This window comes from Eretmochelys imbricata, chromosome 3 (assembly GCF_965152235.1).
Source record: "Eretmochelys imbricata isolate rEreImb1 chromosome 3, rEreImb1.hap1, whole genome shotgun sequence".
Classification (NCBI taxonomy): domain Eukaryota; kingdom Metazoa; phylum Chordata; order Testudines; family Cheloniidae; genus Eretmochelys; species Eretmochelys imbricata.
Genome location: NC_135574.1, coordinates 91,757,512 through 91,783,855, shown reverse-complemented (window position 1 = coordinate 91,783,855; position 26,344 = coordinate 91,757,512). Strand labels below are relative to the sequence as shown.

Genomic DNA, 26,344 nt, shown 5'->3' with positions numbered 1-26,344 from the left:
GCGAGTAGCCCTTTGTGCCCATGTGGATGTTAATGAGGTTCCATGGGAGTATAAGGGCCTGCCATCATGGACGTGATCTCAGGACTGGAGCTTCTGTTTGTTAGTTTGAACTATTCAGTTTTGAATATTTGATCTACTATCTTGAAAATAAAGCTTTTATTTAAATCCACAATGATCAATTCAGTAAAAGAAAAAAGTTTTATGAGTACACTTACCATTTCTGCATACCATATAATAGCATGGTGAATGGGAGTAATCTCTCTAAATAGACTTTTTAAAAACTAATTTATTTAAACTCTCCACACATACAGTCTAAAGTTGGTGTCCAAGTTCACCAGAGCACATAACTTAAGTTCTTTGCTGAACAGGGATGACTTTCTGAGTTTGGAGTAGGTCAGAAAGGTGCTTCACACACTTTGAGAGATGATTGAACAAATTATAAAAGCAATTATTGTAGGAAGTTTGCTGATGAAAATACAGTGTCTGTAGATGTGGTTATTTTCCTTATCTTGTACAAGGAAGAGTTCTAACAAGTGTTAATACTGTGAAAGACAGAGAATTAAAATTGAGGAATCTGGATGACTTATTAGTAATAGGGGCCATGATACACATAGGCATTGTGTTATACCAAGGCATGTCTCCCCAGAGCTTGTGTATCCTATCGACAGAAAGAAAAGGAGTACTTGTGGCACCTTAGAGATTTACAAATTTATTTGAGCATAAGCTTTTGTGAGCTACAGCTCACTTCAGATGAAGTGAGCTGTAGCTCAAGAAAGCTGATGCTCAAATAAATTTGTTAGTCTCTAAGGTGCCACAAGTACTCCTTTTCTTTTTGCAAATACAGACTAACACGGCTGCTACTCAGAAACCTATCGACAAAGTAGTTCATTTTGCAAAACTATTAATCTAGCGTCTCTCATGAGGAATAAATTTATTTAAATATTTTTTAAAATTAAGAAGCTAAATTATAGAGGCAGAATGATAAGTTAACAATTTTAATGTGTTCATTGAATGAATTGAATGACAGGTTAAGTTTGGTGTATGACAATAGATGGAATAGACATGTTTAAAATATTCTGAGGGAACAGAGACAAGTTTGGTAAACGTTCGCTAAAATCTATATTGGCATGTGGATGTGTCTTTAAAAATGAACGTTTCAACTTCTTAATTTTCATCAACTTGTAAAAAGCAAGTACCTTATGGATTCTTTTGCATAGCATTTATTTCTTGCACACTGTTAGGAAATGTATGGTCTGCAAAAGAAAAAAATGTTCTGAGATAGATTGAGCTAACTAATTGCAGCTAAGATGAGTTTTTCTTGTTTGTGTTGCTGAACTGTATTAAAGGTAATCAGTTAAATGAATAAAAAGTGGCTTCGCTGTTAGCTTTTTGTCTATTCAAGGATGGTGATTTTTGCTGGATCATGTTCCAATTCAATATGTTCAGCCATTCACACAGCATTATTGTATGCTTGAAATCACAGTTGCCAGTACTGTTTTTTACTCATTAGATAGTTACCGCACAGTCAGTAGTACAGTCATGTTAAATTGTAGTCTAGGATAAAATTAAAGAATGTCTATAGTTCCTTTATTCTAGTTCAAATTTTGAATTTTTGAAAGAAGTTAAAAATTATTAGAATCAATTGAGTAGTTTATGAAAATCTTTGTTGCAAGTGACAAGAGTGGACTTTTATGCTCAAGACTTGTTCTAGAATGTTAGTTCAATTTAAAAATTACTCTGGTCCTATTTTCTTAATGGCTTTTCCTTTTCCGTTTCAATTCCTGTACTTTTAGCTGCTAATTTTGAAAAGGGTATTCCAATTAACTTCCTAACACCAATATGCTTAATTTTTTCTCATGTTTTAAAGCTGATGTAATATTTGTTCAGAGCATTAGTTCACATGAATAACTTATGGCTTTCCTTGCTTATCTAAAAGTGGAAAAATATTTCCTTAATGCTTAATATTACAACCATTAGTTTTGGCTAACCAATTCTTGTGTCTCCCTGAAACAGACAAAACAAGTTTCAAGGAAATTGAGATATGTCAACAAATAAGTATAACAAGATTGAATGATGGAAGTTTTATTACTGAAAGTTGTGAATAATTTGTAGTTCAGTATTGCAGCATTAAAACCTTGATGTTAAACTAAGTAGTATCTTCTTGTCCAGAAACAGTTACTCTAATATATCTCTTGCTGAGCCTGTGTATAGGCTGCTTAATAATGATTAATACAGCCAATAATGTATCACAGTTATGAAATCATGGTCATGGCCTTGTATCCTATATTATAATTAAATGTATGTATGTTTTTATTTATAAAAAGCAACTCAGACTGTCCCGGGGCACATGTCTTAAAAATAATACCTATGAAACATTGACAACCATCAACCTTGACTCCTGTTCCACAAAATAAAATACGTACTGCCACAATGTCTCATTCAGGCAAAACCCCGAGAAAAGATATGATCTCATACTGTGTCCTCCTCTGTTGCATTAGTAGGGAACATAAATTCCAACATGAGTGAGGTCCATCATAATATACTGTACAGCCAGTCTCCAGATGTTTTAAATATAGGGACTGCTAGCATGAGTTGTCCAGTTATCTCCACTGTCATGACATCGTATAGGAAAAAGAGATGGTCTCTAAAGTAGCTAGGGCAAAAAACAATATTGGTATTTATAGATCAATCTGAACAACTTGAATTGCAAACAAAAAGAAATGGAAAGCCAGTGCAGTCTTCATAGACTTATTTTAACATGCTCCCGATAGCCAATGCCTCCAAGCAGGGAGACAGTTGAATTCTACACTAGCTGTGGTTTCAAAGTATCCTCTACATTAACCCCAGGCATACTGTAAAGCAGTCTGAAGGACATAGCCATAATTTGTAGCAAAATCCATATCATCATGAAAATATAATGAACTGCTTTGAATATTCAGAACAAACTGGATATCGAAAGCATCCTAAACAAATTGCTTATTTTTCTCATTGTCAAATTTCTGTTAAATCTACCTCGATAATACTTTGGCCCTGCTCACAGCACTTAATTCCTGCCTCTCTTCCGTGGAGTAGAGCACGGTTAAGAGTGGGAGGAGTAGGCTGAAGCACCAACTTCTGCTGTCCAACTCCATGCGGATACCAGCTCTAGTACAAGAATGCAGCTAACTGGCCCCATCCAAAATCACATATTTCTGTTGCAAGTCCAATCCCACAATCATTCGTAGTCACAAATGGTAAGATAGAGGACCCAACAGGAAACTATGGTTAGTTTTGGTGTCCCATGTGGTTACAGAATCAGAGGCCAGAAGGGATCATGGTCATCTAGTGTGATCTTCTGTATATCTCAGGCCACCAACGCCACCCAGTATCCAGGCAGTAAAATCCAGCAACTGAAATTTGACCAAAAAGTGTAAGATCCTCTGATTAAATAAAAACCTACTTTATTTACAAATATTGAAAGTGGCTTTTGGAAAGTACAGTATTTCTTATGAACTGCTGTTATTTATGAGAAGGTAAATGAGTGTGCTCCTCTCTTCTCTTGCATTGGTCCACCAGCAAATGTTGTTTACACACACAAGTACATCTGTACAAAGTTGGTGTGTGCATTTTTCTTCCTCAGAAAATTTGGCTTAGAATACCAATTTAAATTGTGATATATATCAAACTGAAAATTGATGCCTAAAAACATGTATTGTAAATGTTTTTATGAGAAAAACTAAGTTGAAGGGGGAGGCACTGTTGGAGAGAAAATCAGCAAAGGTGACTTTGATATTTTAGTACACCTGGGATAATTATTTTTTGTATGTTCTATAAAACCCCAGTGTGATTCAAAGCAGATAATAGTGCTTGAACAACCAAGTATTGTAATTGCTCTCCATAAATAGGTTTCTATATTAAATTGGAACAGTTTTCCTGTATTAGAAAACTCTCTTCTTGAAGAGATCAGATAGTGCTCAAAGAAAGCCTTCCAACAGTTAGCTCAGTCCAGCCTGAGCTGACTATTGGCAATTGGAGAGAGCAGAACCCATATTTGCAGTATTGTTATAACTAGATACTTTTTCTCTAAGCATAAAAAGTTCTGTTGTGTTTCCTGCTGATAGTTAAACATATTGAAGTAGTTCTAAATCTTATGAATAGAATGCCAGGTATAGCTTTTCCTTCGGTACTAAAGTATTGTATCTTCCTTTTTCTTCAACATCTCTGCACAAACCCCAGGGTGCTATACTATGTAGTGTTAAGGGATGCTTTGTAAAACACTACCAATAGTAATATCAACAACACTATTTATTTCCTAGTACTTAGTACATCGTTTATACGGTATAATATTATGATTGGTTTTTATTTTTCAGATATTTCGAAAGAAAGCAGTGGAACTTGGAGAAAAGTTGCTCCCAGCGTTTAACACTCCCACTGGAATACCTTGGGCATTGCTTAATATTAAGAGGTAAAAATAACTATTTTTTGTGAATTTAGCACACATGAGAAGGGCTGCATTCAGTTAAATTGAAGCTGAAGTCCTGTGTTTCTCCACAGAACAGGCGTAAGCACAGGCAGAGCATATACTTTCTCAGGTTTACAGTCTGAGCAGTGTACCCCAGACTTTGTTTTGAAGAGATCACCTCTGAGCAACGAAAATAATTCAGTCCTGTCCATTTAGTCCTTAAACTCTCAGTGGAGACTGCCAACAAACATGCCAATTGAGGGGGGAATTTTTGTTCACTCTGAACTTGGCTGATGTCAACTCATTACACAGGGACCAGTGAACAGCCACCATTTTAATATTCTAGAAAATTTTAGTCTTCCTACATGCTCACTGGGGGGAAATTCCTATAAGATCTTATGTTTTGCAGTTCTGAATGTAAATAAATTAAAAATAAAAAGTTAGAGAACATACGTGAATTCTTAAGTGTGTTTCCCATTTTCTTTTTATCACTTACTGTGCTGCTAGTCATGAGTGCAATAGAAATACCCCACTTACCAAAATAGAGATTTTTCCCGTTTTAACCAGTTTTGGAAAGCCTTTTGGGGGAAACATATTCTATTCAATATTTTTTTATACCACACTAGTCTCAATAGTAACAGCACTTTTGGGAGTGCATTAAGAGATGTGAGTAACATCTATCATATGATTCATTCTCTTCTCTCTTCCTCTCCCCACGGAGAAAATTGTGTGTGCAGTGCAGTGTTTTGGTTTACTAGGATTTTGTTTCAGGTTTTTTTAATATACACATTGTGTGTGTTAAAGGCAGGTTGAAGGAAGTGTGCCTTGTACTTGGGGCAAAAGATGGTGAAAGAAGGAAGTTTATGATGGTCCTTAGTTTCTTTGGGAGAAAGACTGGTCCCCAGAAAAGCTCTGTCTCCTGCATAGATGAGTTTCATCTTTATTGTAGAAAGTTCCATTTTATCCAAGGGTGGAGTTGTCGACTACGGTTCTCATCCCAGAGAATAATGATGATCCTTTAGATATCCTGGGACAGGCCATCAACTGCCATCAAGACCTTGGACGTGACTCTGTTGTATGGGAATCCAGCATAGAGAGTAGAGGATGGGTTTGGTTTGCTCATGGTAGCCAGTGTTGCTGAGGAAGCATGCCGCAGTGTTGCGAATTAGTTAGAGTTTTGAAGGGCTGATGGCTTCAATCTATGTACCGCAGGAGCTTTGAGAGAGCACAATATTGAGATTCTGTATAGTCTTGGGCAGTGAAATCAGTCTCTGATGCCAGGGCATCAAGGGTGTAGTGGATTCAGCACCAAGTGGTTCAGTGCCTCCTCCTCACCCAAAATTAGAACCATTCGGAATGCTTTCAGAACTGAACTAACTTTTTTGCCGGCCAAACAGAAAAATCAATTGATTTCCCAGCTCTAGCATCAATAGAAGCTTTGTCCTTTGTCTCCCTTGCTTCAGGGAAGCCAGTGTTTATAACATTTGAACGGGACTGACACTTGTGGGCAGGAGACAAACTATGACATACAGAAAAGTAGTTTGGATTGCTTTTGTCATGTTGGGCCAGTCAAGGGTAAATCTCTATCCCTGGGGACAAGTTACTATACAAAACTTTTCTGGTTTGGATGGAAATTGTCTCCAAAAATATGACCCAGCCCACCTCTTTATTTTTGAGCAGAGTTGGACATTTGTCCATATTATTCCCACTCAGATAATGTTACCACTCTTCCACAACATCCAAGTATTATTTTCACCTGTCAGAAGTAAGGGGCCTGAGGCTTTCTGCTGTTCCATAAAATATCTGGTCTCCACTCGCCTGGAGAAAGGGAGTCCGGAGGTTACTTAAGAACCTACTTGTTAGTAGGTAACATTACTGCTAATCCACTGAGTTGTTCCTTTTTAGAATAATGTTTGTTTAACTTCCTGACTAGCTCTTCACCATGTGTAAAGTATATTTATTACATGATAATATATTTTAAAACACTGGAAAGAAAATTGTAAACGTAAAAGCGTACAGTGAAAGTTAAAGCCGGTCTAAATAATTATCATTTGTGTAGTTAGAACAGGGTTGGCAGTGTTTGTTAGACACCCCTTCTCCCTCCCTTCCCTCCCCCTCCCCCCCCCACACACACACTCCACACTGTTAGCAAGTGTTGGTCCTGTGATGGAATATTATGTAGGTTCCACCAAGTCATTACCCACCAGAGATATAAGGGAGCTGTCTGTAAGGAAAAGATATAAGAGATGGGGAGAACAATCCTGAGATGGGAACCATAAGAGCAGTTAAGACTAGGGAGAAAATTTGAGCTGAATGTTAATAAAAGCAAACGCCAGGAAACGGTAAGTTTGTACACTACATAGGCTACTGACTATGTTTGAGTGTAGACTGAGAATAACATCTGTTCACGATAGATTCAATTATGTCTTATTTCTGCATTTTAACATCTGTTACAAGTTAAAAGTGGAATTGAGCTGAACTCTTAATTCTCTGTTCCACAAAGTGAGAAAGCAAATGGTTGACAGAATGGTTGAAATATCTATGAACAAACTGTATACAGTAGTTACTCAAATCGTAGAATTGTGGGACTGGATGGGACCTTGAGAGGTCATCTAGTCCATCCCCCCCTGCACTGAGATAGGACTAAGTATACCTAGACCTTCCCTGACAAGTGTTTGTCTAAATTAGTCTTTAAAACCTCCAATGACAGGGATACCACAGCCTCCCTTGGTAAGCAATTGCAATGCTTAGTTATCCTTATAGTTAGAACATTTTCCCTAATATCTAATCTAAACCTCCCTTGCTGCAGAGTAAACCGTTTAATGTTTTTCCTGCCTTCAGTAGACATGGAGAACAATTGACCCGCTATCCTCTTTATATAACAGCCCTTAACATATTTGAAGAGTGTTATCAGGTCTCTCCCTCAGTCTTCTTTTCTCAAGACTAAACATGCTTAGTTTTTTGGATGAGGAAGAAAGTTCCCTTAACAAAACAACATTTATGCTATTTGAGCATTGTGCATATCTTTGTATCAATAAGTAATGTCTTTATAGCAGGCTAGGCTTTGATTTTCATTAATCACCATACTGTACTGAATGGCTGTCTGAGTTAGGCTGGGGGTCTATCAATCCCTGAAGCAGTGCAGAATTGAGAGGGCACAAAGGTGGTGCCCTAAAGCCAATTTAGCTAATATGCCTATAGGAAGCACAACACAGAATCTCACTCTAAGGCCATATACTGTATAAATTATTTCTTCAGTCTTGAAAAAAGAAAAAAACTTGTCCTAAAATACTTTAATATATACTTTTTGAATCATGGTAATGACAGACCACATATTTTAAAATAGTGCAGAAAAAGTAAGGTTCTGTGACACTGCACCCCATATTCTTCATAGTGTTGTTATGATGTGATTATGACATAGTTATGATGAATGTAAGATAAGTCGTGAGATATCATTAGAAAGGTTATGATTTTCTGAATATGATTATGCTATTTGTATGCATGTATAATTTTGTATCTGAAGTTATGTCTCTGTATTTCAAATGTAGTTACACCTGGGGAACACCCACTAGACAAGATGCCTACATTCTAGATAGTGGGTGAGGAAGAGCCATTAGAGAGAACAATAGGCCTTAGGAGAAGCTTATCTCCCACCTGGGGAGCCTTCCTGTGAATGCTCCAAACAGCCTGTGAGTGATGGCTGCTATGACTCTACAAGGACATGTGATGAAACCACATGTCTCTAGACTCCATTTTGGAATGTCAGTAATTTTCCACAGACCAGTCTGGGAACTAAGCTTTGAAACAAAGGGTTCCAGATATATGCAAAAGCTATATAAGGCAGGGAGTGACATCATCTGGTGTTCTTCACTCCCCACACAAGAGACTCCTGGACCCAGGCTAAAGGGATTCTTAGCCTGTGAATGGAACACCTGGAGATTCCAAGCTGTAAGCATGTGTAGCTTGCCCCTTAAGAATCTGCAGCCTGCTTGTATCATGTCTTACGGTGAGAAACTGCTATTCATATCCAATCTATTTAGTATATTAAGAAGGGCTGTCGATTTAATTGCAGTTAAGTCACGCAATTAACTCAAATAAAAAAATAATCGCGATTAATCGCAGTTAATTACACTGTTAAATACAAACTGAAATGTATTAAGTATTTTGGATGTTTTTCTACATTTTCAAATATATTGATTTTTGGTTACAACCCAGAATACAAAGTGTACAGTGCTCACTTTATATTATTTTTATTACAAATATTTGCACTGTAAAAATGATAAATGAAAGAAATAGTATTTTTCAGTTCATCTCATAAGAGTACTGCAGTACAATCTCTTCATTGTGAAAACGCAATTTACAAATGTAGATTTTTTTGTTACATAACTGCACTCAAAAATAAAACAATGTAAAACTTTAGAGCCTCCAAGTCCACTCAGTCCTACTTCTTGTTCAGCCAATCGTTCAGACAAACAAGTTTGCTTACATTTATGGGAAATAATTCTGCCTGCTTGTTATTTACAATGTCACCTGAAAGTGAGAAAAGATGTTCACATGGCACTGTTGTAGCTGGCATTGCAAGATATTTACGTGCCAGATACGCTAAACATTCATATTCCCCTTTGTGCTTTGGCCACCATTCCAGATGACGTTTCCATGCTAATGACACTCGTTTAAAAAAAATGCATTAATTAAATTTGTAGCTGAACTCCTTTGGGGAGAATTGTGTGTCTCCTGCTCTGTGTTCTACCCATTTTCTGCCATACGTTTCATGTTATAGCAGTCTCAGATGATGACCCAGTATGTTCTTTGTTTTAAGAACACTTTCACTGCAGCTTTCACAAAACGCAAACAAGGTATCAATGTGACATTTCTAAAGATAGCACTCGACCCAAGATTTAAGAATGTGAAGTGCCTTCCAAAATCTGATCGGGACGGGGTGTGGAGCATGCTTTCAGAAGTCTTAGAAGAGCAACACTCCGATGTGGAAACTACAGAACCCGAACCACCAAAAAAGAAAATCAGCCTTCTGCTGATGGCATCTAACTCTGATGATGAAAATGAACATGTCAGTCCACACTGCTTTGATCGTTATCAAGCAGAACCCATCATCAGCATGGAAGCATGTCCTCTGGAAAGGTGGTTAAAGCATGAAGGGACGTATGAATCTTTAGCGCATCTGGCATGTAAATATCTTGCAATACCGGCTACAACAGTGCCAAAAAGGGACTTAAGTGTTTTTGAAAATTATACTCTTTGTCTTTCTCAGCTGTCATTTTGCTTACTTGAGGAAAGATACAGATTTTAGTGTTTAAAATAACACTTCCCTTTGAGTTTCTGGACTTCATTCAAAACTCCTTTAAACATTTTGTTTGTCTTAAAGAAACAATAATCATCCTATTTAAGAGCCTGTACCTAGTAAGAGTATTGAAAGAAACCTTAATGGGAATGAGAAAATGAATATATGAAAGAGGATCAAAACAAATGAGAGAAGTCAATAAATCAGAAACCTTATCTGTTGGCTCAATTCCACTTATTATCGAGAATACCTAAAACATGAATATTGCAGAGATTGAATTGTGTTAACTACTAGAGAAACTTTGGAAGAAAAACTGGTAGGTACAGATTTAAAAGCAAATTATTTTTTCAGTTGATCGTACAGAATCTCTAATTGTACATACTAACATAGCTGTACATGTAGGGGATTGTAGTGAGAGCATCAACCTCCTCATATTTTCTGCTCCAGCTGTCACTGCTGACCATACAGAAGTTACACCTGTAAATGGTATTTTTCCTTTTATCTTATTGTCTAATTCTGGAGATTATGCATAGTTGTAGAGGAGAGAAATGAGTCCTAAAAAAACTAGGAGTTCTTTTGATTGCTTGCTTGAATTTTGGACAAATGCCTCATTTAAAAGCAGTAGCAACACTAAAATAAATAAATAAATAAAAAGCGTAGGGTTTAGGGCATAACGCTGGGAGCCCTGAGAGTCCCAGCTGTGTCAGAGACACAAGCTAAAAACTGGTCTACTGTAGAAAATTAAGTCTGCTGTCACTGTGAGAGGTGTGAAAAATCTACACCCCTGAATGGCATAGTTAAGCCAACCTAACTCCCAGCGTAGGCAGCACTAGGTCAATGGAAGGCTTCTTCCATCAACCTAGCTGCCACCTCTCAGGGAGGTAGATTACCAGCGCTGATGGGAGAAACACTCCCATCGGCATAGGTAGTATCTATGCACTGCATACACGTGCTGCTGCAGTCCTTTAAGTGTAGATATACCCTAAGGTTTTAAGTCCTCCCTGCTGACATCGCAAAGTCTTGTGGCTTAGCATTGGAGACTCTGAGTGGCCAGCAGACAATAGTCTACATTATCTTTGTCTCTGCAAAGGATCTATCTATCGGTGATTAATTTGCATTTCAAGCATTCTTTAATCAACAAATTGATTTATGTCCTAGACACAAGTCCTTCAGCCTGTATTTAATTTCTAACTTTTAAAAGAAGCGTTATTTACTAACTATTCTAATTATGTCACCAGGGTATAAACAGTGTTATTAGCTTTTAATTGTTTTAGGCAACGCAATCCTCCTTGTGGCAAATTGTAGAAGGCTTTGCTTTAACTGAAATGGAGAACTAGTTGGTTGTATGTTACGTGCTTAGTGTATTTCTTTAATAGTAAAAATCAGATGAGCAGTACTAAAAGTAAAATGAAAGGTCTTGTGCTGCTTTAAGTTGGTGTGTGTACTTTTTCAAGGGGCATGCATAAAATAAAAGCAGTATATACAAAACTAAGTTAAACTTCCATGATGATACAGAAGACTTTACAGTTTGGACTGTGTATTACTTTGACTCTAAATGGCAAAGCACTGAAAATAAGTGTCCTTTTTATATAAATTTTCAAGACATTTTTAAACCTATTTGCTGTCTGATTTGCAGCTGAGCAGTGCAGAATCCCAAACTATAACATTTCAGAAGAGGCTCCAGGGAACATAGTGTAAGCATGTAGCCATTTTAAAAACAAGAAAAATGTTTTTCATTGTTAGCTCATTCATTAATATATGTAGTTGACTGCATTTTTAAGACATTTGATTTGTGTGTGAAGGTGCCATGTGGCTCACCTACACAAAGGATGAGGGACCAACTGTTGTTACCATGGATATCTCCTTTAGCCCAAGTACCAGAGGCCTGTGATTGTTTTGGATCTGAAAGACAACAGTTCTAGTTCCGCCTTCCCCCACAATACAAGATGTATATAGTAATTGTTTTTTTCTTACTGTATATGAATTTATTATAAAGCTAAAGGTAACCTCGCTGGCGCCTGACCAAAATGACCAATGAGGAGACAAAATACTTTCAAAAGCTGGGAGGAGGGAGAGAAACAAAGGGTCTGTGTCTGTCTGTATGCTGGTCTTTGCCAGGGATAGACCAGGAATGGAGTCTTAGAACTTTTAGTAAGTAATCTAGCTAGGTATGTGTTAGATTATGATTTCTTTAAATGGCTGAGAAAAGAATTGTGCTGAATAGAATAACTATTTCTGTCTGTGTATCTTTTTTGTAACTTAAGGTTTTGCCTAGAGGGGTTCTCTATGTTTTTGAATCTAATTACCCTGTAAGATATCTACCATCCTGATTTTACAGGGGGGATTTCTTCATTTCTATTTAAAATCTGTATTTCTAGTTCAAAAAATCTCAACTGGATCTCAAAATGATTTCAGGTTAATCCCACCACTATGCCACCATGTCAAGGTTCCTCCCCCACTCTGAACTCTAGGGTACAGATGTGGGGACCTGCATGAAAAACCTCCTAAGCTTATCTTTACCAGCTTAGGTCAAAAACTTCCCCAAGGTACAAAATATTCCGCCCGTTGTCCTTGGACTGGCCGCTACCACCACCAAACTAATACTGGTTACTGGGGAAGAGCTGTTTGGACGCGTCCTTCCCCCCAAAATACTTCCCAAAACCCTACACCCCACTTCCTGGACAAGGTTTGGTAAAAAGCCTCACCAATTTGCCTAGGTGACTACAGACCCAGACCCTTGGATCTTAAGAACAATGCACAATCCTCCCAACACTTGCACCCCCCCTTTCCTGGGAAATGTTGGATAAAAAGCCTCACCAATTTGCATAGGTGACCACAGACCCAAACCCTTGGATCTGAGAACAATGAAAAAGCATTCAGTTTTTTACAAGAAGACTTTTAATAAAAAATAGAAGTAAATAGAAATGAAGAAATCCCCCCTGTAAAATCAGGATGGTAGATATCTTACAGGGTAATTAGATTCAAAAACATAGAGAACCCCTCTAGGCAAAACCTTAAGTTACAAGAAAGATACACAGACAGAAATAGTTATTCTATTCAGCACAATTCTTTTCTCAGCCATTTAAAGAAATCATAATCTAACACATACCTAGCTAGATTACTTACTAAAAGTTCTAAGACTCCATTCCTGGTCTATCCCTGGCAAAGACCAGCATACAGACAGACACAGACCCTTTGTTTCTCTCCCTCCTCCCAGCTTTTGAAAGTATCTTGTCTCCTCATTGGTCATTTTGGTCAGGTGCCAGCGAGGTTACCTTTAGCTTCTTAACCCTTTACAGGTGAGAGGAGCTTTCCCCTGGCCAGGAGGGATTTCAAAGGGGTTTACCCTTCCCTTTATATTTATGACAATTTGTATAAGCATATTTATTTTCTGGTACCATACTTTAAATCTAGCTAGCAGGATGGATGTTTACAATGTTGTTTGCTGTCTTGAAATTTGTGATAAATCCGCTGAGGATGCTATAAAGAGATCAAGCATTCTTGTGTAGCATTTTGTTGTTCAGTCCTTTTGGAGTGCCTTCAAAACAATTTTTACAATTTGTTTTCCCTAAATAACAGTTCCACTTATTATAGATTATTTTCCCCTAGTAATCAAAGAATCCCATCATCATATTAAGATCACTGAAGCCAAGCAGTTCTCAAACATCAAAATCCATAATTTCTTTAGCCTCTGTGATGATAAGGTTTAATGGTGTTTCCCCCGTTGTTAAGATCCTTCTCAGTAATTCAGCAAAGACCCTTCTTTTAGGATAATTGGTTTGTTCCTGCTTCCATTTGATTCTTGAATTGTATTTTGAGTGTCTCCCAGTGTTTGTATTCATTGTTTGTTTTTGATTGAAAACTCCTCAGGTCGACCATGTCTTCTATAGCATATTTTTCTAACTTTATAGAAATTATAGAAATGTAGGGCTGGAAGGAATGTCAAGATGTCATCTAGTCCAGCCCCTTGCCCTGCGGCAGAACCATGTATACCTAGGCCATCCCTGACAAGTGTTTGTGTAATCTATTCCTAAAAACCTGTAATGAAGAGTATTCCACAACCTCCATTGATAACTTATAGCACTTAACTCTTCATAGCGTTAGGAAGATTTTTGTAATATGTAGGGTAGGCAGAATTCAAATTTTATGTTTGTAATTATCACTTTATTTTTAAGATTTTTAAGTGTTCACAGTTAGTGGGGAAATTATGGGGTGGGTGAGGGAATTATGTAATGTGAGTAGATGTTGAGATTCAGAAAGCTTTATAACGTTAGAACAAATAGTCAAATCACATCAAAATATACAAAGTAAATATCCTTAAATCAAACTCTACCAGTTCTCATGCAGCATTCTGCTTACTTTGCCTAGATCTATATATCTGTTATCAATGACAATATGTTTTTTTTTGTGGGGGGGAGGATGTATGGGTGGTGAAATGGACATTTACTGATAAAAATCTAATCCTTCCAAGCATATCTAAGTGCACTGAGAGCTTTCTCAGCTATTAATAGTTGTTGAATCTCCAACTTCTGTTAGTTGTTGAATTTCCCATAATTTCTCAGGTATCTGAGAATATATTAAAAATTCTAATTTAATCACTTCCCCTGTCCATCAGATGTCACTTCCTTGGAAACTGTGATGTCACATACTGACTAGTTCTCCAGTTATCCATGCTCTTCCAGGAGAAAAGGAGTAGACAAACGAATTCCTACTGTATAAACAAGCAGAAACAAGGTCCTTTCAGGCCTTTCTGATGCATCTCTAAATAAACAAAAGGCAGAGACTAATTTGGTTTTTTTAGGTCACATGTAAGCCTCATTCTGCTTGTTTCTCTCCACTCATGTGCACTATAAAAGCCGCCTTTTGATATTAGTACAGACACACAAGAAGAGGCCATGCTGGTGAAACATTGTACCAATTCACTTGAAAATATATCTAAACGAAAATGTCCAAAGCACTCTTGAAATACCCATTAGTCTAAATCTTTTAAAAATCAATTTCCTACCCTTACCACTTCAATTCAGTTCTTGTAAATTTCTAAGTTCATGCTCTATGATGGTCAGACAGGTATTGAGCAATTTTAATAGTTTCTAACTAGACCAAAAAAATCACTACAAGAAGGAATACCTTCTTTAATTATGATTAAATATTTCTAGCAGTGAACTTGAATCATTTAACAAATTCCATTTAAAAAGGATGCTTAAAATACAGTATAGTTGAAATAGGGATTAAAATACTCTGTGGTTATCTGGAGTATTCCACCCATAAAAGGCTCTTAAAAATCCCTTACTATAAAGTTGACTCTAGCTTTTCTCTCAACTACATTAAATCCAGTTATAATTTATTTCCCTTATTATAACACCTTCTTACAATAATTTAAAAAATAGCTCCCAGAGAGGGTGCTATGCAGAAAGATCATTGCAGAGAATCATATATGGAAATAACTACAGCACTTCTGTTCTGCAACATGGGTTAACAATGATTGATTGCAATCTGTTTTTATTAACTGGAAGAAGAAATATGGCATAGCAATATTAAGAAAATTAATTGTAATTTTCTAATCTGGAAATTAAAGTGCAGCTGGGCATGAGTACAGTTAGTGCAATTTTGTGATTTAGCAGTCATGACAAATTATCTTCATCTGTTTTAAGGCAGAGCGTTGTTTTGTTTTATCTTTATTCAATTTCGCAACTGCACCAGTTTCAGGAAAGCTTTATATGTAAAAGTGCTAGAGATGCCCATTCATTCTGAAAATGTCAATTGAAGCTCAGCAGCATTAATTAAAGCACTCTTTCTTTTTTCCTCTTTGTCAGTGTCAGTGTAGTTTTTATGGAACATTTGTATAAAACAGTGATTACTGGTAATTGACCTGCATATGTTGAATAATCTTAAAATGCTACTGAGAGTTTAATGTTCCTTGTAAATTGAGAGGCTTCCAATTAAATAGAGTTCTTAAGATAATCACTTTCATAACTAATCAAGTAATATAAGGATGTTACTAAAGCTCTTATTGACTTAATTGTGAAAAATTAATAAATGCAACCAATGCAATTACTGTAATGGTTTTTATCTACTTGTATTTTTCATAATTTATCCATAAATCTGTTTTTCTGCAACACAAGGAGAAAATAAAAATTACTTAGGTGTATTAGATTTGGATCTGTGCAAATCAGTCTGAGTGCTGTCTGCCATATCTTTAAAATAAATCAGTGTTGCAGTGAACTATTATTATAAATGCATTGCTTTACTTACACAAAAAATCAAACCAGGCCCATTAAGGGGAGATAATAATGAACACAGTTTGATCTGTTAAACTAATTTCCTAATCAAGGGTAGCATAGAAACCCTGCTATATTTATAGCTTAATGGAATCAACTTTGAGAAGTTGTTTGAAATAACCCCAAATCTTCAAAAGCCTAAAGTTGATTACTCAACCACACAGAGCTTCCCACAAATGCTTAAAGGATTGCTGACTATGTGGTAACTGTGCCTCAAAGAACTGCAGACAATGTCCAGAAAATAATTAAAAATACAAAAGGGGTTTGAAATATGAAAAGGCAAAATACAACCATTTTAAGATGGTCATCAAAAATTCCAGATGAAGAGACTAAACATAACTCAGACTGGCCTTTTAGAGATAGTTTGCCATGTGCAGAAATTGGATCTTCTTGAAGCATTAAAAAAAAAAAAAAAAACCCTGAAATAATGGAAAAGCAAATTCTAATTAAAACACATATTAGATCAATTTGACTTTTGAGTTTGTTGATGATCAAGTAATGTTTCTCTTGTATTGATTTATTGGAATGTTATGTTTATTAAAAAAAAAACAAAAAACAGACCCTATGTATCCCTGATGGCTGTAGCTGGCTGGTCCATCAAGGCTGTATAGGCCACTCTCACAGATTCAATATATGCTACTACCAGAATCTGACTAGAGAGAGATCTTTGGGGCAGGGGACAGTCTTCTTGTTCCGTGTAGAGCACCTTGCACAAAGGCATCTTAGTCCAGTACTAGGGCTCGTAAGCACTACCGAGGTACAAATAAATAATATCAAATTCAAGTCTTTAAACCAAAATGAAAAATTTGGTTATTCCCTGGATAAAAATAACATATTTGCTTTAAGAGGAAGTTCTTGAAGCTTTACTCAATTTACTTTAGAATTTCGCCGGGAACTGACTTGGATTCAGGGAACAGAATCACCCCCCCACACACATACACCCAATTGAAGAAATAGTAGGAGAGGGTAAGGGCTTATGTTGTTTTGACTTCAGATACGGCTCCCTGAGGCATTAAAAGACAGTGATATATGTAAATATGAATACAGAGCTATTTGGATTTATATGAATATTTCTGTGAATGCACAATGTTAGTGCTTTTCCTAGTAAGCACTTCACAGCCAGCTTATGGTTGCCTTTGGCTTACATTTTCATTGAAGGTTCTCTAGTAAATTAGTTGATATTCTGTATCATTTAACTTCCTATGTACTTCAGTCCTGTTTATTAATGTTTAGACCTGATCAAATTATTCATTGCAGAAAATGTAGTACCTGAGTAACTTGTTTCATTAACATTTATCTTAATAAACCATTGCTTCCACAAATGTTGGTTCAAAAGCAAATGAAAATAGTATAAACACTGCTGAAGTGAAATACAGCTGAGAATTTGCAAAAAGACCCTGGAGAACTTGTCCAAATTCTCTCTCTCTCTGTGGCATATCAAATTTTTATTCTGCTGAAGCTTCTACCATACTGTACCTTTCAGCTCTTAGATCAGCAGTATTTTCTTGGGATACTTTTATGGACTACATGATCTTATAAAAAGATGATTGGCACAGAATATACCTTACAAAACCGGTGATGATTTATATCATACAATGTATTGTCCGGAGTGATATCCTAAGCTGTAATTCAATCAAAGCTGTGCTGACGCAGTATATTGTTGCACTGCTCAAGTGGATCATGCAAAACAACAAATTCCTCAAAAGCAAATTCAACTATGTATTCATCTCAGGAGTATTAGTAGTTTTGTAGAATGCTTTTTAACAAAATTAAAATATAGCTTAAAGATTTGAAACCTTTGTTTTCGGTAATGCTAGGCTTGCCTGAATTTTCTATTTAAATTTACATTTTTTTAGAACTTCACCTGAGTTATGTAGTTTTGCTTAGTCTTGTTTTATTTTCCTGATAATTTTTTTAAATTCATCCCTATATTTTGCCATATCGTTGGGTTTCTGTTGTGGTATTGCTGGCTTAATATTGAGGATTCTTCATAAGGGAGAGAAATTGACAGTTGGGTCTAGGAAGTCTCATGTTGGGGAGGAATCAGGGTTGCCAAAGAATCGACATCTAATCAGACAGTTCAAGATTAACTCTGAGTCACCATCTCCCTGATCTACTGCAGAACATCCTGTGTGCAGGGATCACGCTGGTCTGTGTTGCATGTTCACTTGAAGGCAAGACCTGGAGACATTTGCGTGCACAAGCACACACACCCACAATGATCTCCAAGGAATCCTAATCTGTTTACAGGCCAGAATATGTACAATATGTACAGTCTTCATCCTTTATTACAAATAACTGACACAGTAGTCAATTTTTAAAATTTTAAACTCTTAAAATCTGAGATTTTCCAAGGGTCTGCCTAGCCCTTAGACTCCTGGAAGGTTTTTTGTGTTTTAACTAGTGACATCCGGGGGCCCCACAATACTCACTCTCCTTCCCTAATAATGTAACCCTGGAACTGACCCTGCTTGAAGGTTGAGGTTATGTGAGAAAGTTTCAAGTGGCCATGACCCTTGCCACATCAGGTTGGCTGCATCAAGAGCAGGAGCCCCACCAGCTTCCTTACTTCTCAGCTCTGTGCATCTTCCCAAAACCACCAAATCTCTTAAGAGCAAGGCATAAACCTCAAGGGGGCTCTTCAGATTGGTTCTCCAGGTGAACCGATCCAGATGGGGAATGTGGGTGCTAAATGCCCCCAGCAAGGCTGTGGTTTTCCCACTATTCATCAACAGGTTATGTGGTTTGTTACTGGTCACAGCAGGAATTGTATGTCATGATATTTTTTTTCTCAAGGATATCATTTGAAAGCATAGTATGGAGCAGGAAGTCATGGGGTGTCTCATTGGCTAGCACTGAAAGCTGTCTCTCCAGGAGTCCTCATTCTTTCTCCTACTCTGTCCTGAGAGCTTTGGGGAAAGAGGGAGAGAGTAGTGTGTTCGTGTCAGTGTTTCTAAATTGTCTTAATATCACAAAATTTTATTTACTTAGTAATAAATAATACACCCTCATCAAGGCAAACAGTAATAGAATTCCAGTAGCAGCTGTGGTCGAGGCACTAATGTCACTCAGCATCTGGGACACCAGAGGGAAGGACAAAATGAAACTGCACAACCATAGGGCAATTTAAAAGCTATTAAAAAGAGAACTGAGACATGCATAGAATGACAGATATTGGTAGGTAAGCCATCAAACAGTTTTGTTCTAGAAATTTTTCTTTGTGGATTTAAATTTAGGTTAAAAAGTTACATTTCTATTTAGAAAGTTAACTTCTTCTTAGAGAGATGTCAATAGAAGCAAATAATCCCTCAGCAAATTAAATGAAAGGCTACTATATCTCACTGACGTCTGTGAAACACTATTGCTGTACTTCTCCACAGTGGCTTATAATGGAATAAATGGGGAAAGTATTCATTATAATTGGATTTTAATAGTAGGTATATTTAATGTATCTTATAAAGCTGTTAGTGTTGATATTTGCCCTTCAGTGGTTTCTACAAGACATAGAGAAGAGGGTATTTTTATTAGTCGTCTGTCAAAGGCTCCTTGATGTAGATACTTTTAGTTGAGTACATAGTGTTAGTAGGGTTGTCTACATTAAATACCCCCAGTAAAATGTATTAAAAGGGGCCCAAGGCAGGCTTTCTGCTCAACCTCTCTGGATGTCCACTTCAATTTTCATACCCTGTAGGGTATGCAACACACTGGAGCCCCCACAGCACACAAAATACATCCCCTTAAAGAACACACATAATTTGATTTGAATTTTTGATAATTTTTCAAATGAATGCAAATATTAGACTGTGCAGATAGTGAACAATGCAACACATTTTGGTGTTCAGCAGATACAGTACGGAAATTGTACTTGCTCTGCTTATTCCACAGTGTGATTATTTTCTGTCTAGATAATAAAGTGTAAATAGTTCTGTGCATAACAGACTTGTTCTATGGGATAATGTATCAAAGATGTTCTGAGTATCCCCACTTTTAAAAGTGATTGGCAAAGAATCTTTAAAAATCGAGTTGTTCCTTTTTTCCTCCTTATGATGGATAAAGAAATTCTAAAAGTATTTTAACAGCTTTTTAAAAAAAAAAACACCTTAAAAGTTATGAGGAATGTCAGGTTTGGTATTCTCTGGTTTTGCAGAATGACTTCTGGGATGTTTCAGGGATGTTAATTCTGAACTCCAACAGCTAAACTGAAAATACTGGGAAGTTAAATCTTTAACAAAGGCTTATTTTAGCCAAAACATTAGTCATATAAATGTTAACAAAGACTTTATATAGTCACACTAAAAATTCCTTCTCTCAGTTGCTCAATTTTCATTGGCTTTGCTTTTGTGACAGTGTCATTTTATCTTTCTCCAGTCAAGTCTTCCTAGTTACGGCCTACATTTTTAATGTGAGGAACATACAGAAGTTCTATATTATGGAGATGGGGTAAGGGGTAAAGTTACAACCTTTTAGCCCTTTATAGTCATAAAAACTAGAAAAAGTATAAAAGCCATTATTTTTAACTCCACAGGTCATCTTTAAATAGGTAAGTATAGTTACGGTATTTATTAAATGTCACAAGGCCAAAAATGCAGCAGAAAAATCATGAAATAAAAATCGAATACACAAAAAGGGGTGGGGGGGGAATGGTGTATTAAAACGTTATAGATGAGCTCATTCTATTGGAAAGTTTTTTGTCAAAGATGTAGATAGATTTAGTATAGTTTTATCTGTTAAAAATCTTGGCTGTTTTTTATGGAACCCTTGCTCCTTTGTTCTTGAGTTATATGTTGTCAAGGTCTCTCTGATTCTCTCTCAACTCCCTCAACCTTTGGAAGACTGAAAGGTGATCTGCGTTTCTGCCCAGCCATCTGTTTCATTTTAAATACCTTGTTATGGGGGAATTCTGCACCAAAAAATAAAAAATTCTGCACACAATATTTTAAAATTCTGCAAAATTCTGCATATTTTATTTGTCAAAATAACTCAATATAATCACACCAGCTTCAATTATTTTGGTAATTTATTTCAAAATACCTGTTAAGTATGTCCTGAACAATACAGACAGTGAAAAAGATTCAGGAAATGTTTTTTGTCATATAGATTCCTTACTAGGCATATAAATACAGAACTTTGAGTAATTAATTTCAACTGCAATACAGAATGATATTTCCCAGCCCCCTCAGAAGCAGTGCAAAGGCTTGGGGGAGTCAGGGTAACAGGAGCTGAGGGAAAGGGAAGGAGCCTGGGAGTGAACCTGGACAGGTGTTGGGTGTGGGTGGGAGAAATATGGAATAGATTTTGGGGAGGGGGGGGGCAGGGAGGGATTGTTAGGGAGCCTCTCCCATGCAGATTCTGGCTGACCCCAGCCTCTTCCATTCAGTCAGGCACACCTACCCCCATCTCCGTATGTCCCTCTATCCCCGTTCAGATACCCATTTCCCCCATCCCTGTGTGTCGCCACCTCACTCATCCACCCCCATGTGCCCCTGCACAGTCTCCATCCTGTCCCCACATGTCTCTATGCCCCCACTCAGTCACCCCCTTTGTCCCCATGTGGCCCTGCATCCCTCAGCCAGCCTCCACTTCCCATTCCCATGTGTTTCTGCATCCTCTCTCCTCTGTCCCCATGTGGCCCTGTGCCTGCACTCAGCCAGCCCCTTCCCCCATGTGGCCCTGCAGCCCCTCCCTTGTCCCCAAGTGGCCCAGCACCTCAATTCCCATTTAGCCCCTGCCCCAGTCTGTCCTTCCCCAATCCCCCTTACAACCCCCAGTCTGTGACCCCCCCCGCTCCATGCTGTCTGCCCCCTCCCCACCCCCCAGCCCCTATCTCCTGACCTGGCTCCACAGGCATGGCACTGACAGGCAGGCAACCTCTTACCTTCCCTGTCAGCAGCTATTGCTGCTCCTGCTTTTTTCTAGCACCACAGTGGCCCCTGACTGCAACAACTTTTTGGCAGAAGTTATTTTCTGCAGACAAAAAAATCATGCACAGCACATTACTTATGCAGTCACACAGTGGCAAAGAATTCTCCCAGAAGTAGCCTTAGCACATATACAATTCTATGGCTGAACCCAACAGCTCAGACCATGTGCTATTGAGATGGTTTTTTCACATAATCCCATCAAGAAAGTAGATTCTTCCCCACTGAGAATTGTTATCATTCTCCCCATTGCCTGTGTTCTAGCTTTTTGGGATACTTCATAAGAAATTTGAGCCCTCGATAATTCAAGAAGTTTACAAACCATGATGTCCCTAAATGTCTTATGAGTCACAAAGTACTTTTCTCCTCTGATCCTACTCAGCATTGGGGGTGGCATGTAGTATACATGTAGCTACACCCCTTAGTGAAAAGCACACCACATCTACATTGTCGTCTGTAACTACAGGTGTCAGTGAAAGGCTCTGGCAGTGGTGAAACAGCAGGAGAAAAGCCAGCAAACATTCCCTCTCTATGCCATAGTTTTTCCCTTTAGAGTCTCTTCTGCTGGTAGAGACAGACTCCAGCAGTGGAGAAGCAGTGGGATACTGCACTGATAAAACTGGCAGATGTACATACGTTGAGTTTGTGCTAACCATAATTTCTGTTTTGATTTGTAAAATGAGCTGAGCCCATGCTCTAGATGTGCAAAACTATAAATCTCAAGGGTTTGATACTGGAATTTTTGGAGCCTTTCACTGATTTGTCTTAAGTAACTCATTTATTTGATAGTAGTTTAATGGCTTACGTGACATGAGTTGGTGGTCAGGCTAGTTCCCCAAAGACTGCTGGCCACACTGCTGAAACAGCCGTCACAATTGGCATTCGTATTCAGAGTGTTAGGATAAGCGCATGAAGATTGAACTACCTTTCAGCCCTGTAGGTTGCCCTTCCAGTTAGGGTTGAAGCAGCATGACAAGTTATGTGAGACAACTGCTGCTGCTGCTCATATTGCACCCTGTGTTTCAGCTGGGGAAACGGAGACAGAAAGGTGGTGATGCTACATTTATAAAATTTCTAGCTTGGAAGTTGTAAGTATTGTATAGTTCAGTGGTTGCCAAACTTGTTCCACTGCTTGGGCAGGGAAAGCCCCTGACAGGCCGAACCGGTTTGTTTACCTGCTGCGTGCGCAGGTTTGGCCGATCGCAGCTCCCAGTGGCCGCGGTTCGCTGCTACGGGCCAATGGGAGCTGCTGGAAGCGGCGGCCAGTATGTCCCTCAGCCCGCACGCTTCCAGCAGCTCCCATTAGCCCGGAGCAGCGAACCGCGGCCACTGGGAGCCGTGATTGGCCGAACCTGCGGATGCAGCAGGTAAACAAACCAGCCCGGCCAACCAGAGGCTTTCCCTGCACAAGCGGCGGTACAAGTTTGGGAACCACTGGTATAGTTAGTTTGGGAGCAAATTAAAATACTTTTTCACCCAACTCTCCTGAGAGAGATGGAAAAAATCGCATTTATAAAGTATTTCAAAAGTTATATATCTGCTTATATCAATAATAGAAAAAGCAAAAATATAAGAAAACACCAGGTACTTTTACTGATGAACTATTCATCATTTAATATATTCAGAAACTTATGGTGGTGTTGATTAGAGAGAGTGTGGTGATAAGTCCTTAGCATGGAAAATGTGCTTATTGAATCCGGTTGGATTCAAAGAAGATTGGTCAGTTGCTCTAAATTGTCCTGCTTTTATGCTAACTCTGTTTAACTTTAATATGTATAATTTTCATTGTGCCATATGATTAAAATCACTTTACTTTTAGTAAGAGAATTACTCTAAAACTTGATGACAGCTAATTTAACAGTTTATTTTACACAGTTCTCAATTAAATGCCTTAAACTGAAGTGATAGAAATATTAGTGCATATTATGAGCATTATTTGTTTCTGTTCATGTTAAAGGATTATTCTTCAACATATGATTTAAGTATACTCATATTTTCTACCCTGCTGTGGGGATACAGCCCTTTCAACCTTTTTCAGCTCTCCTGAATTATCTGGTACTTAAATTGAAAAGGAGGAAAAATTCTGCTTTGGATATTCCCTACTTCAGGCTATGATGTTGTTCTAATTTACATCACAGATTATTGCAAAAAGATTGCTGAACAAAATTAATGTTAATGTAGCTAACTTAATTAACAGTAATAATGATTAAAGGCAAAACAAGCATTTTTAACTATCCACTCATGAGTAGGTATTTTGACATCGTATGCTTGTTCCTTTTTTAAAAAAAATTTTTAGACTCACCTAATCGTAAAGGGATGCTCGGGAAGTTTTAGACAAACTTTTGAGTGACACTAAAATCAGATGGAGAATGTACTGGATTATAATTTTTATCACAACAGGTGGGAGCCAGTGAGTCATGACATTCTGCGTCCTTGCTATTTAAGGCAATTAGTATATAACACTAGAATTAATTCCTTTTTAAATACCTTAGGCCATCTGTAAGGTGGCTACCCATTATGTGAAAATATTGGTTCCCTGAAGTCATCCTAAATAGCTGAAAGGAAGAGATACAGGGTCACTAGAATGTAATTAACTGGTAGGTAATAAAGTCTCGCACCTGGGGAAGACTGCATTGTCTTTATAAGCTCACTGTATCAATGGCTGAATGTGTAAAACTTGAGGAAAACCAGACACGTGCAACACAATATTCACAAATGTGCCAACTTTTCAATCAATCCCTTAGACAACAGTAAAGAAATATTCCTATTTAATTTCTAGTGAGGTGTAATTACACTAGTGCTGATTGATCAAATTGATCATAGTTCAGGCATTCTGTTTGATTTCTATTTATCTCCATGACTGAGTGTGGTAGTTTCATTTATAAACTTGGAGTCCCTTGAAATTGCATAACTCCCCACTATGAATTAACTTCTGTTTTAACATACCGTACTATATCAGGAGGCACAAGTGAAGCACTAAAATAAAAAATTCATAAATAACATGGATATTTTCTAGCATACCAGAAGTGTTTCACTTAGTATAAATGTATCTTGTGAAAAGCAAAATATCTCTTTATTAGTAAATTGACTGGATCCTACTGGACAATAATATACTATTAAAAAATGTATGTGATCGAAAAAGAGAGCCTGTGCATTTTTTACAGGATTTTGACTTTTGTCTTGATTATGAAATAGTCATGGGCAGTAAAGGATAAAATTGTGATATGTAAACATACCCTGTGCTGGGGAGAGGAAACTCTGTTTTTACTGAATATTATTGATTCCCGTAAAGAAGGCTCTCATTTCTCAAATCCAAACAGCTTTAATGCAAGATATTTATACAGTGACAGTTATGTTGTAGCCAACCTACCCAATTTTGCAATGTAAAACTTTGCAATGCTATGTTCCTATTTTTTATTTGTAATTAACTAAAAATATACCCTGATCTTTAGCATTGTATGCCCCAGTGCAGCAAAGCGAAGTACTTAAGCCTATGCTTAAGTGCTCTGCTGAGTCAGGGGCTTGACCCCCTTCTGTTTTTCCCCTTTTCCACCACATCAGGTTCAGGCTTCTCCTAAAGGCTCTGCATAACTGTCTCTTCCTAGTTATCCAGGTTAATCTGAAAAACATGACACCTTTCCACTCCAAACTTGATACCCTGTCTGTCCTCTTCTCTGCAGCCATCTCTGTACCTTTTTTCATACACTTGAAACTTGCTTAGGACGGTCATGTTGTGTTATCTATGTCCTTTGTTACAATGCTTGAGGCTAACTAAAGGAACTTTTAGTGCCTGATCCTTCTCCATTGAAGCCAATGTGACCTTGACCATTGACTTTGATGAGCATAGGATCATGCCTATGATGAGAGTCACTGATAAAAACAAGAATTATTTGATCCAAGGACAAATGTATTTATAAGAAAAGTAAGAATGGGGGGTGGGAGAGAAAAGGAAGATTGGGGCAGGCTGGGAGAAAAAGATATTTCATACTTTCTTAAAACATTTGGCTTCTCCCCTTTTGGGGGAAGTGGTACTGTATTGCTGTACTCCTGCTGTGTTTTCTTTGTCACTGTATTTGAATATATCTAAGGATATGTTAAAACTTCTGAAAAATAAAATTAAAAAAACATTTGGCAAAGTAGATTATGTCTGGAAAATTACAAGTCTGAAAAAGACAACTTGAATTTTTATCTAGAAAAACAGAAATCCATTTAATACTCTTTCATGTAAGTGTCATAGAATCTCTGAAAGTAAAGATCAGAAAGGCAGCCACGCACTGCCAGCATGGGGTCCATGTGTGTTATGCATAATGTTATGCATAAATGTGTTACATAACGAAAATGAACAAGGTAAGGCATTTATAAATTCATGTCATAATGCATGTCATAGTTGCAGTCTTACGATAAGTTA

General features: G+C 37.5%; 1 protein-coding gene across 1 annotated transcript in view; it reads left to right on the top strand.

Annotated features, from left to right (window-relative positions):
• Positions 1-26,344, top strand: part of MAN1A1 (mannosidase alpha class 1A member 1) — a 212,820-nt gene that overhangs the window by 124,807 nt on the left and 61,669 nt on the right. Inside the window, exon 5 of the mRNA XM_077813005.1 lies at positions 4,350-4,444. Within this exon, the coding sequence (XP_077669131.1) occupies positions 4,350-4,444 (95 nt within the window). The remainder of the gene's footprint in view (positions 1-4,349; positions 4,445-26,344) is intronic.